The 13,799-nt window shown below is 41.8% G+C and overlaps 1 protein-coding gene across 2 annotated transcripts in view; it reads right to left on the reverse strand.

Moving 5' to 3' along the window:
• olfm2a (olfactomedin 2a) overlaps positions 1-13,799 on the reverse strand; it is a 43,594-nt gene that overhangs the window by 12,256 nt on the left and 17,539 nt on the right. Inside the window, exon 1 of one of the 2 annotated variants that reach the window (XM_023279610.3) lies at positions 8,702-9,136. The exons of the other annotated variant lie outside the window; for it this stretch is intronic. Coding sequence (XP_023135378.1) covers positions 8,702-8,845 — 144 coding nt within the window. The 5' untranslated portion in view covers positions 8,846-9,136. Of the gene's footprint in view, positions 1-8,701; positions 9,137-13,799 lie in introns of those variants that run through there. 2 annotated transcript variants of the gene reach the window in all.

Genomic DNA, 13,799 nt, shown 5'->3' on the forward strand with positions numbered 1-13,799 from the left:
ACATCTTGTCACTCCTGCCAGTCCCTTGACACTCCTCCCCCTCTCTCCCTCTCCAGTCCTGCTCTCACAACCTTTCCCTCTTCTTTCTCTCAACATCTCAGAATGAGTGTCTTGCATCTGACTTACTTCAAACTAAATTGTGGCAAACAGACTGCAGCTCTTGCAGTGACTTAAATATCCTGTGCCAACCACAACAATGACATATTCCATGCAATTACTTTTATACTTTATCTCTTTCATTATATCCAATGCATATTAAGTAGATATATGATTTTTTAAATGAATGCATTTAAATTTAATTAAACTAAGTAAGAAGTAATATTCTATTCATACAATATTACATACATACATAAGTAATATTTCTGGATGATTAAATGTTCTACTGTCTATGTGAATGACTCACAGTGGAACGTATTGGCACTCTAGCTAAATTATCATTTTAGTATTTTCAGTATTTTTGAGTCACTGTGGAGCCAGTTCCTGCAGTGACTTGTTATTTTTTTCTGTCTGTCAGCACCTTTCTTATCATTAGTCGTCCTTCTTTTAGGCAATTGAGCATCAGAAGGCTGCTAGGTGACGAGACAAGAGAGGCCAGCGTTGGAGTTAAGACAAGACAGAGGAGGCATTCTCCACAGCAGAGCCTCCTTCACTTTCTCTCAACTGTGTCTAACAGTCTATTTCCTTCTGCCACTGCCTGAGGGTCGTGGAGCGGGGGCTAGTTTTTCCGTTTCCAATTCCCGGCCTGCATCTCACTCACTGTCAGGATTTCTGATTTGCTGTAGCATCTATATGTGGGAGTGCTCATCCATGTTAAGTTTCCCTCTTGGCATGCCTCTGTATTTCTATACATATGAGCTGATGCGCATGCAAAAATAGCACATATATGTGTAAGCATGAGCATACAGCACTTATGTGGATTCTTGTTGTTAAGTGTTGAATAATGCATGTATTTTGACCTGCAGTAGAAAATGCAGCCACATTACTGATCCACACCCGAGAGAATTTGTTTGGAAATCCCTGCAGTTGTAATGCATGCTTACTGCAGAACTGCAGAGCACATGTAATGGCCTTACGGCTATAATTTTGTGGAAGTGTAAGATAGTGGATTGTGAGGCCACAGCAGGAAACAATGGCTTCTCATTACAGCTGATATCCCAGAGTGTTAACAGGTGGAGGTTAGCTACACTAAAACTGCAGAATCCACTTAAGTTATTCATTCTGAGGGTATGTGCAGCCTTCAATAAAATTACCTCATATCCATACATGTGGGGGTTGTCTGCCCACGCACCAGATATCCAGATTCTTACGAATGGATGCAGAAGTGTGCATCAATTTTTCATACTCCTATCAGCTTCAAAGGGAGTCACAGTTGGTGTCACACTGACTGTTTTTTTTTTTTTTTAAAGTTATGGTACATAGTGGGCATTAAAAAGAAATAAGTTAAAAATTCAAAAACTAATAGTGGAGACATGTCAGCTCCATTATCATACTTTCTTCATTTTCCAGCATGTTTAAACTCATGCTGTGCTCATCGTGGGCTTCTCCCAAGCCAGCGAGCTCTCACAGCAACACATCTTCTCCTCTCTTCATTAATGTTTCATAAATGCTGGGCTGAAATTAAGAGCTTATTTGAATCAGTTCCAATTTCATTACCACCCACCTATCCATTCTGCTCTAACTTCCCCATTCTCATCGCAGTGGCAGTTCAGAGAGCAGGAGGGGAGGGGAGGAGGTAATTCTTAAATGCAAATGTGCTTTGTCCCTATATGCTTTGTGCCTGACTTGGCTGCAGAGAGATCTATATATCAGAGCTCATAAGGAAGTGATCTCTCAGGCCGAATATAGTAAAGGGAGATGTGTTTTGGAGCATTTGCTTATTTATGTAAATACGATTAAGTCTCCTCTCTGTAAACGAAGAATGGGTCATTGACATTAGTTCATTTAGGAAAGTCAAGCTATGCAGCGTGTCAGATATCTCATTAGGGTTGGAAAAACAGATTTCTCAATAGCTAATGTTATCCAGAATTTTGTTCAAGATACGCAGGGTGGAATGGAGAATGAATGATGCTTGCATGCAGTTAACAGTTCATGCATTTGAGTGTAAGTGATGATAACATAACCTGTGCTACCACCATCATGCTATCAGTGACGGCTAGCTGGAGCACAGGTTTGGTGGGGGGGGGGGATCCTCTCCTCCCAGACACAGACGGCGGTTTCAGCAGTGAGGAGGCGTTCAGTTCACTGTCCCAGAAATTCATCCAATAGATGTGAGGGATGAAATAGAATATGTAAGTGCCAGATTTGAAGCTGTCACATGGCTGCCATGCAAAAGCCCATTAAGGAAGACAGCAGCAATGAAAACAACAGGAAACCGCAGAGGGCAAGAGAAATGAAAAATCAATTGGGCTTGCTTGCAAAAGCGAAAATTACTGTTTAAGATTTCTGGGTGGCCCCTTTTGTACCACCCCAGGGTTCCCTCTATTCCCATGACATCACATTTGACAGCTTTGGGTGCATGAAGCCCAGTCATCATCTGCTGGCGTGTCTTCCAACCACAACCTCACATCCTCCCAGGAGAAAAGTGGTTAAAGCAGGAGCTACTGATACACTCATAGGCAGAAAGAGAAGAGCTGTGGTTTGAGAAAGGCTGACGGTGAAGAGAGAAATGGCTCTAATTTCCTCTAGCTTAGTTCAAATGCTGCCCAGTCGCAACACCGAATGACACCTTTAGGTGAAAATCCCTGCTGAGAGAGGTGAAGAAGAGATGCAATTTTTTTCCCTCTATCTCCTGTATGCTGCAGAAAACCCCTCAGATCTGATTCCTTATATTAACAAACTTACATATTACGCTGCAGATTAGGGGCAACCATTATGAAAACTAAATAAGCAACTTGTGCCATTGTCTGGGTGATTCTCTGTGGCCCAAAGAAACTCTGAATTCTTGTATTGTTAATGATTAACAAAGTTCAGAAGGATTATCCAATTAGACAATCGAGCCGGTGGTATCACTGTCGAGCTGCAGGATGGACTTCCTCTGGCGTTTCATTAGACCGACCCTGGAGTTGGCTGCTGCAAAGCCAGAGTTAAATGAGATCATAAATCTACAGCTCCCTACTTTATGAGCATGACGGGAAGTCTGTTATAACATTCATAAGCAGCAGGCAGAAGGGGCAAACAGGCAGAAGCAGGCACAAGTTCCGATAGAGAAGAAAGCTGACGGCTAAACTGAGCGGAACACTACAACACTGTAGAAGCTGGACAGTATAAGAACAGGAGGAGTGAGATAAAGCTGTGTATAGAGAAAGACAGAAGGATTATAGGAATGAAGAATGCATTGAGGGAAGAAAGCCTGAGACTGCAGGATAATAAAGTAAGAAGTATTACCTATATACTGTAATTTATCTCTTTCTTCCATGTCCATCCTGCAGTGCCAGCTTTGTTTATCCGAGTTCTACACTTTTTTTTCTCTCACCCCCCCTCTCTCTGCACAACAATGTTTTATGCCAGACATTAACTTTTCTCAATACTTGTCCCTGAAAAAGTAGAAGCATCTGTTTCTGCTGCACAGATTTCCATCTAAATTACGGCCAAACAATCAGATCTCATTTTTCAAGTTTGGTGGTTATCGCTGTAATTGACTGCATACAGATAAACATGCAAATACACTCCCCCACTCTTCAGATGAACAATCAGTCAATCCTCAATGCACCAGCCAGCTGCTGGCCTTTAAAATAAAACTCAATGAAAATTCCCAGTGAAGTCTTTGGCCTCTTCTGCTCCCAAGGAAAACCGATTACCACAATCAGCACAGCGTGTTTGCCAGTCAATAATATGACTCATAAACTCATCATGCCCCTCTCCCTGCTGCCTCCTTTTGCCTCCCTGCTGCCTCGCGCCATCTCCCACTCCATCACTCCCATGACTGCCACCCCTCTGAGTGGTGTCCTGCTCACTTTCCATCTGCACCTGACTTATTCCAATCCGGATCACGCTTGGATGACAGTGGGGGTGGGCGGATGCATCAAGTGTGCCTTTAAAGTGGGGGGCTTGGTTTGAGAACTCTTGGCGGAGTGAGAGAAAATGACACTCACCAGCGTTCAGCACTCACAAGTGAGCAGCTACAATTTTATTCTTTTTGGAGAAGACTGCTAACGCCATGCCAGGTGCCCCGGTGAGAAGCATTTGGCATCCATTCTGCTGTTTCATGGGTACAAGATAGCTCTATCACGTCTGCTGCTGAACAGAGGAGGGAGGCTGGAGAGTGCCAGGATGGCTTGTGCAAAAGAATGCTGTATAAACTGTTATGCCATAGTTAGTGTTTCTAGGGTGGAAATATGAATTAAAGAACTGTGTGAATTGTGAGATCATCCAGCTGCTTTTGAGTGAAGGATGAAGCAATGCTTTCGACTTCAAATGAAATATTTCAAAAGTCTAATCCCCTAGACCGATCAATACTGCTTTGTACACAGGCTATCACATAATTAGTTAATGTATCAAAGGAATTTAAAATTAAATCATATAGATCGGCTTTTCAGTGCGTTTCTGGCTCTGCACACCAATTCACATTGACCAGACACAAGAGGACACCTGTCAGAGTCTGAACTCAAATAAATTAAGCTTGAAAGCACCACAATAAACATTAAAGCAAAGTGTGCAAATAAAAATATGCAGCAGTGCTTAATCTTTAATCCATAACGAAGAATCAGTCTTTACACTCTGCTTTATTGGATGGCACAGTGGATGCGATAAAGTTTACAGTCCCACATCCTGATGGACAGAGGTGAGGTGACCCCAATCAGATTCTGAGTCCTGGCTCATTGTACGCTGCCATTTGTTGTTCCCTGCTCCCCTTTTGATGGTGAGAATATTACATTCACTCTTCTGCCTCACAGCTTTCTTATTTTAGATATCAAAGGGAGCATCACCAAACACATACACACACAGGCACCCTGTTGTTCTGTCTTTCAATGCATTATTATGGAGCTACAACTGCAGTATGTTTATGATTTATGTATCCTCGTCTGCATATTTATTTAAAAAATGAATTATAATGCAGACATAATGATTGATTTAATGATGTCAAGCACTGACTTAATGTTTGACATTATTACAGCAAAGCAGACATTTTCAGTTTCAACAGATTTTCTACTTTATGTAAGAATACAGCAATTCTGGGATAAGTCCTGTTTTTATTACATATCTTGCCAATGAAACTTGTTTGCATGGAGGATGTCTGCTTTTACTTCTATACTTATGACTCACAGCTTATATTTTCACTCATATTTTTTTTCTTGTAGACTGAGCATAATGATACTAAGATAAACAAAAGATATTGTGCAATGGATGGCTCAGAATTCCTTCCAGCTAAACATTAAAATTACAATTGTTATTTCTGGTGATAAACATTTCGCAAAGCAAATTTGGCAGCAACCGTTTTCTTAAAGTTCATCCCTGGTAATTGATTAAACCCCTAAAAACTCCCTGTATCAAAATTACATATTTGGATTTTTTTTTTTCTGTGAAAGTAATCCCCTCATGCCTTAAAAGCCTTAGATGTAACTCCACACCTCTCGCTTCATCCACCCCCTCCCTGCTCACCAGCTCACCTACGACTCTGCCCAAACACTGTAAAACTGCTCTACGCTACACAATGGCAAGCTGTATTATTTGAGGCATATATGCTCGAGCCAGAAACTAATTTTGAAGAAGATGATACACAAAGCTCCAGCTTGCAGGTTCACAAAAATGGTTCCTGAGGTTTGTTACGTATGGAATGCATAAAGCCTAAATGCTGCTGTTTCAAGGTGGAAATGCTCCACCATGGGGCTGACTGCTTATACGTTAAAAAAAACAAAACAAACCACAGCAGATGGATATGTTAACAGGGCAAAAAACTTAATTTTCACTGGAGGGGGTCTTTAAACCTGTGTTCAAGATTTAAAGTGCACTCTCCGACAGTGATTTCAGCTTTGAACATCATGTTGCTTCTTCCACTTGAGAGACATCACTAAAATCTGACCCAGTCTGTCTCCCTGTCATGCAGAGAGAATTATTCACACTCTTGTAATGCCCTACTCAGAAGACATACCTGTTTGAAATGTGCTTCACAGTCCTCTATGGGTCATTTGAGGGCTTTTAACTGCAGCCTCCAGATTGGATACTTAAAAAAAAAAAAAAGATTTATGCCTTCATATCTCATTGATTAAAACTTTATAACTACCTGTAAGACAAATGGCAAAGTTATGCTTTTCATATATACCATTTATAGTTGCTGTATTTTCACTCAGCACTTTGTAAATAGTTTTTTGAAATGTGTTATACAATCACTTTTTATAGATTAATAAAGATTTTTTATGATACGAATATAAATAAAACATTTTTATGTGTACAACCCGGCAGGCCCATAGCTTATCTTGGCTTGACCAAACTGTATAGTAGCACTAGCTCCATGTAAGTGTTTCGGGGTCTCTACGCTCATTAAGGAACATGGTTTTGCACTATCCAGATGTGTACACAGATCCAGGCAGTGTTGTACTCGGCGCCATCGCAGAAAGGCGTGTACAAACTCAGTCATCTGTACTCTTGGATCAGCTGGTTAGAAGACGGGCATTGAAAGCAAGTGAAGCAGATTTGGAAAATAGCTCAGAGCTGGGAGACCATGCAATGCAGCATGCATGGGTGCGAGGGTGGGGAGCGGCCATGCAACTGCCACTGGCACGCTACCACCGGAGCGTCACAAGACTGTGCCGAGATCGCCTTTGATAAGAGCTCTAAACAATTTGTGAGTCATGACTGCTTCTAAGATCATCACGGGCAAATGTCTCATTAATAGCGATGGGATTCTGAGGCGAGGTTTTACATTAAACTTTTATTCACTGCCATTGTTTATTAGGGGAGATTATTCCTGTCTCAGAGCAAAGACACTTCCCCTCACAACAGGCTGTTATACTGTAATAATTCCTGGCACCATCAAACTGCCTCATCAGTATTGATGAAACGCTGATGAAATGAACTTCTATAGCAGCGTTTTTCCTCCAATGGTTGTGAATGAGGGTCGCCTCCAAGAAAATATCCACTCATGATTATGTATAATACTTTATTGTATCCAGGCTTTTGAAATGCTAATGATAAAGCTTGAAGTCATGAGCCTTGATTAGAATGAGCTGACTGAAAAGAAACACGGTGACATTTTTTTATTTCCCTTGACCCTAAGCAGGATAAGTGGTTATAGAAAATAAATGGAAGGTTATCCAGGCCATGCCCTCCAGGGAAACGAGTATTCAATAGGATTATAGAGCTTAGTGTTGTAAATAACCCAATCATGTCTGATAATTTGACACGACTGATGATTTCACTTTGATGTTGTGCACAAAATTACCTGCTGACATATGTACAAGCTGTAGAAAAGATAAACAGTTTGGAGCAAAATATGCTTAGTTAAGTGCCTGACATTTTCACAAAGACAACCCGGCGCTAAGACGCATTTTCCATTAGATAAAGCATCTCAATCTGACACTTCACTGCAACATTAAGGAGACCTAAAGTTGTGGGTTCTTGTTTAGACAAAGCATTATGAATTATAAAGTCTTCTATGCACAGATGGACCTTCACTCCTGAGACAAGAATACCACACTCAGATTATATATATCTGAACAAATAAACATACGCATGCACAAACATGCGCGTGTACACACACATACACACATCCAGATGGTCGTACACCTCTTGGGACGTTCAGTTTTATTCTGTCATTTCAACAGACCCGGACATTTGCTTAATGGGTATGATGCCATAAAAACGCTCTCAGGATAGAGGGAAAAGCAATGATTAATCGCTGATGAGCCAAAATGTCTAATTCATTCCTCTGCTTGATATTTTTCATTGTCTTACTTCACATTAGCACAAAGAGACAAACATGAAGCCTTTTTATGTGTGTGTAACAGAGAAAAATACTGCAGGTACACATAATAAATATAATGCCATAAGAAGCTGAACCTAAACTGCTTTTTTTTGAAAGAAAGAAAGAAAGAAAGGAACTCCTTCCAATGCCCGTATGACCTCCCATTATGAGGCCAGTCTTTTATTCCAGAAGAGTACAAACAGAGTAAGAGAGGAAGAAGACATACTCCAAACTGTAAAACTGTCTCAACCTCTCAGTGTTTCCTATCACCTCTGAATCTGACCACCCTGGAGGTGACTGACAGATGGGATCAGCCTGAACATCACTCAGGAAAGCGCTCTACCTCCCTGGCAAAAACATATGATTTACCACAGACGTCCGCACAGCATTCTCCTCTCACCATCCCTCACAACCACAAGCCCACAATTCAACATCATTATATTTAATGTGATTCTCACACCAAGGTGTGCATCATTCATGCTTGGTTGAAACATTGCTCTCTCACGCATATCTACCTCCATCACCTCTCTCTTATTAAAACAGCTCAACCCTTGACACTTGAGTCTCTCGGTCCCTCTGACATCTGTACGTGACTCTCTGAAACCCCTCTGCTGTTTTTTCAAACATAAAAGCACATGCCAACTTATTGCAAGCGTAGTCAAATTTCTTCACTTTCTCCTGCTGCCTTCTGCTGTGTCACTCTCTTTTATCTCTTACATTCTCTCTTTCTGCCTTATATTCAAAACAAAAACAGTGCACACACACACACACTCGTAAAAAAGCAAATAAAGTCATACGCACACTGACAATCCTCTCTGAAGTGCCCCCTCTGGAGATGGTGGTCCCGTTGAGCCCCACCAGAGAAGGCAGTGTCTGAGACATCCAGTTGGTCACCATGGCCATGGTACTGAGCACTGCCCCGATCTTTAGCATGGGAACGCTCATGTTTGCCTCCTGTGGGGCCCCGGCACAAATGGCCCTACAGCCAGCCCTACCCTGCCCTACCCTAGACCTCGGCTCCAGTCAGCCCCACTGTGCTCCAGACAGCCTAGGCAGGGACCCAGCCAGTCAGCTTCTGCCTCAGCCTGAGCAGCAGCAGAGCCCCCAGAGCTGGTAAAGCTCAGTCACCAGACTCACACACCACTAGCTCAGTCAAGGGACGGGCAGAGACCGGTTAGAGGAGAGCAGCTCACATCCAAAAGCATCACACTGGAGCCTTCCCTCTCAGAGTGACTACCTCAGCTTCACCCTCTCTCTCTCTCTCTCTCTCTCTCTCTCTCTCTCTCACTTCCACACCCTCCCCTTATGTCTCTCCCTCTCTCTCCCCCTCTCTTCCTCAAGATGCAGAGCTGCGCATTGGCTCCTCTCTGTCTCATCCCCTCCCAATCAGCCTCTGCTCTGTTCTTGCCAGCCCTGTTTTGCATGCATGTATCCATTCTTTTCCTTTCCTCTCTCTTTCTCTGACATTTGGCTGCTCTTTTATGACTCACATCTTGGTGCATGTGTGCGCGCACTCGTTTCTCAGGCAAGGAGATCTGAGAGAGACGGATTTCAGATGGCTGATCTGTGCTCTATGTTATGTGACATGTAAGTGCCCAGGGCACCGGAGTGCCATCCTAGGCACAGAAGACTGACCTGCAGTTTCATCACACTGTCTGTGCTGAGTTGAGGACTGAGGATGTAGAGGGGATAGATTAAAGGTCGGCCAGGTGCTCATCAATGGACGTGTGCAGGTGGTTCGGCAAGGTATTAATGTGGGAGAGATCCAGGTGCTCCTTCCCACTGCTGCTTCGACAGCTCATCTGTCATTCTGCGACATGACATATCCCAAATCAGCCTGTAGCTGCGCTTTTACAGTATCTTACCAGCGACACTCTTCCTGAGCTATAACCATATCATCATATTCAGCTACAGTATCTTCTTACTGCTCACTGTGTAAAATTATACTGACACTCTTCAGAACATGAGTGTAAATCTGAATGAAGAATGAATTGACATAAATGTAGGAATCATGATTTGAGATGTATTTTAGCTTTCAATCTACTTTTGATATAAAACCAACAAATAAAGCTTTGGATTTACAACGCCTTTCTTGAATAAGGGAGGTTACATGATGTTTTTCTAGTGATATGGTTCTACCATTTATACTGCTGTAATCCAGCCTGCTTCAGCTTTCAACACAATCACAGCAGGTAAGCCAGTGTCAGATATCACACGAACAGCCTCGCCTGCCTATTTTGCTGTCATTTCACCTCGTGGACTGTGTCTCAAGCCTGATCTCAGCTTATTTCAGGCCAGACGTCAGACGTGTTCTGAAGTCTAGATTGACCGTGTGGAGGAAGTTTTTTTTCTCCAACTCACAGCCGACTGAATTTTCCACTCACCTCTACAGCAATAGGCAAGATGGAATGAGGTATGAAGTGGTATGGAAATTGGAGGATATCTCAAATTTTTCCTTGAAGCTTTTCCTCCCAACAATTTCTGGCAAGATATTGGGCCACAGGCAGTGTCATTTTACGCCCTAAACAGCCATGCATAATGATGACAGAATGGCCTGCTCAGACAAAATGGCCAGGTCATCTCCCTTTCTCGCTTTCTTCCTGGTCTGCTGACTTATTCATTTTGTCAGCCATGGACGGGCTCCCCTCCCCAACAAGTCACATTGGGTGAGTGATATGGGCTCCTCTGTGCGGGGTGTTCTGTGAAGTGATATGAGAAGAGACAGCTTTCTGAGCGCCATCCAAAAAATGTCAGCCTTCCTCAGCTCACCTGCTGGCTCCCACATCTTTTTGCCTGCGTTGTGTTCTCTATTCTTGCAGCAAGCCTGTCCCCATGTGGTTACCGGCAGAATTGCAAAGACAAGCTGTCCAACCCACAGTGAGCGATGGCCGCTGAGTGTCGATGTTATTGAGCGAGACTGAATCTGGTGACAGGTAGCTGTCGCTTTGTGGGAATGCGTCAAAGAGATGTAAGCACGAATGCGGCAGCTCTGTTTAGAGCCACGCTTTTCTGAGTCTAACAGGGATTTCAGAGATGGAAAATAAAAGATTTTATGCAGGGTAGCGCACACATAGACACACTGGCTTGTTTTTTTGTTTTTTTTTTAGCAGGTCTATGTCAATTTCCAAACTCATACTGAAAATACACTATTGCCGAGTGAATTATCATGTCTCTCATTATCATAATAATCATTTGTGACAAAGGATTTTTTGTTTTTTTAATAGATAAAGCAAAAGAAGCATATCTATATGGATCTTTGTATTATTATGTGTACAAACCACTTTACAATAAAATCAGATGAATTTATTTTAAAGTTTAAAGTGTTTCTGCTCACAAGCTTGATGTGGATAAAGACAGTCATGTTTCGTGATGTGATACACAAAACACCCATCAGCCGCAAGATTAAAACCAAATGACAGGTGATGTAAATGAGATTGATCACCTCATTATAATGCAATGTTCTGCTGGGAAACCTTGCATCCTGGCATTAATGTGGATGTTACTTTGACAAGTAATTCTCACCTAAACATTGTTGGAGACCAAACCCACCCTGTCCTAACACAAAAACTCCTCAAGGATGGCTCTAGGCACATAACAAAGACTTTAAGGTGCTGACAAATTCTCTATCTGATCAAGTGTCTGTGTGCTGGAAAAGCCTGATTCATTGAGGCTCCACCCCACAACTCACAAGACACAAGCGATCCGCTGCCAATGTCCCAAAGCCAGACACCATGGGACACCCAAAGAGGTCCAATGTTTTGTTAGAATAAGGGGAACATACACAATATTAGGCAGTTGGGTTTGAATGTTAAGACTGATCACTGTATATTTCCTTTATTTCTCTTTCTAAAGAGAATGCAGTAATGGACACGTTCACAGGGTGGCAGCAAAGATTTAAACATGCGTGCAGACATCCTTTCACCTTGAAGCTGTATCTAATCAAGCTCCTTCACTCAGCTTTCTCAAAGAAAACCTGACATCAAAATATTAGGGGTGAGTGAAAACCAAACAAAATCACCCAGTCTGGTGATTGACACATCATCTTGGATAAATAAAGACAACACCCAATGTGCAACAGTAAACACCGTGCAAGAAGTAAGCTAGACAATTTATTGCAATAAGAACAAGAAAACCACGGCTACAATACATTTATTTCATAAAATTTCCTCCAGTGGCACCAATATGTGCAGGTTGACTGCTGAATATGTGCTCAGTGATGCATTATGCAATAGCAGGGTAACACAGAAAATGCTGAGACAGTACCCATACACACAATACTCTACACTGGTAAGGACTCTGTTTTGACATAATGCATTCCCCAGCCGCTACCCCGCAGCTTTCATCATCAGAACTATGGGCCTTTAGCCAAAATGTACCTCAACTTCAGCTTGAAAACCAATTCTTAGCCCTTATAGCTAAGACATACTTAAAAATATCACAATGAACCCTTAAACTGGTCCTCTCAAAATAGAGACGAGGCACACAGAGTTAGAGGCAGTAATAATGGGTGGTGATAGAGGCCATGTGTGTAATTCTTTTTGTGTGCTGCTTTCTTCTAAACACAGAATGATTTTTTGTGTGATCTTGAAACAACAAGCTTTGAGCTCTCATGATCACAAAGTAGCTATTTTTCGCTTCAAAATAACCCCAACTATGTTGCTGTGATCAATAAATAAGCACATGCAGGATTCTGGTACGACAATCATCAACAGTCAGAAGACATGGAGCAATTTTTTTTAGTTAGGTCAGCTCTCACATTTGATATAAGCAGATAGCAGGTTCCACTGTTCACTCACAGAGTCTTTAAAATTTTTATATGTTGGTCTTTGTAGTAGTCAGTACAGATCACTTTAGATATAAAGTACTTAAATATTCATGCGACCATACTGTGATCACACTCAGATAGATTAAAATACAATAATTTTAGATTATACATAAAGGCAGATTAAAAATATTTTTTTCTTATGGACACCTGGGATGATTTTATTCATTTTTGCCAATAAAAATATCTGCTGTGAGCACTGATTGCACAATAACTGAAGTGATAGAGGCTATCATATCTTTTCTGAGACACTTTCATCTTTGCATATTTGTCTCTCTCTCTTTTGGCGCGTCTTTCGCTCACCACCCACAGTTAACAATGTGTGTTTTGCAGTTCTCCTGAATTCTTCAAAATTCCATTCACACTATACAGGTCAGATGCCATCTTTTGTAAAGTGCTGGACCCAATAAAGGACGGGAATAATGAGAGTGAAGACGACAATCTGTCATACCTCAAAGAATTCGAGTCTCTGCCAATCAACTGTCTAATCACAGTCAGTTGGCAGAACAAGCTTTCATTAAATATTAGCTAGAGAGGAAGTCAGCCATTTAACCTGTATTAAATTAATCCTTTTAGATTAATTTTCACAGCAATTCCATTCCTCATAATTTTCACTCTAGTAATTGGCCAGCCTCATTTTCTCTGCGACTGCGCTGTGTCATCATTTGCAATTCTCTGTCTCTCCCTTTTGTTCTCCTTCTTCATGAATTTTATTTAGCCTTTAACTCCCCTCACTCTCTCCTGCTCCCTGTTGTTTTCTTCCATGCCCCTTTGGCAATGAGAAAAAATGGAATCCTATCATGTGTTGCTCCTTTACCCTGCATGTGTCTTAGCCAATACTATTTCTGTCTGGGCCTCATGCACTTTTATCAGCGATCTTATCTGTCTTATTGCTTGCTTGGACCCAAATTTGCAATACATAATGTAGATGTTGTGGGACATCTACAGGCATGCATGTTGTGTAGCCTTTTGGTGCTGTGACACAGTCAAGCCAACATTGCCTTGTGCTTTATTATAAATATCTAAAAAAAAATAATAATTATAAATCCACTCCACTCCTAGCCTGTGGGTGTGCTC

This window comes from Amphiprion ocellaris, chromosome 19 (genome assembly GCF_022539595.1).
Source record: "Amphiprion ocellaris isolate individual 3 ecotype Okinawa chromosome 19, ASM2253959v1, whole genome shotgun sequence".
Lineage (NCBI taxonomy): Eukaryota > Metazoa > Chordata > Actinopteri > Pomacentridae > Amphiprion > Amphiprion ocellaris.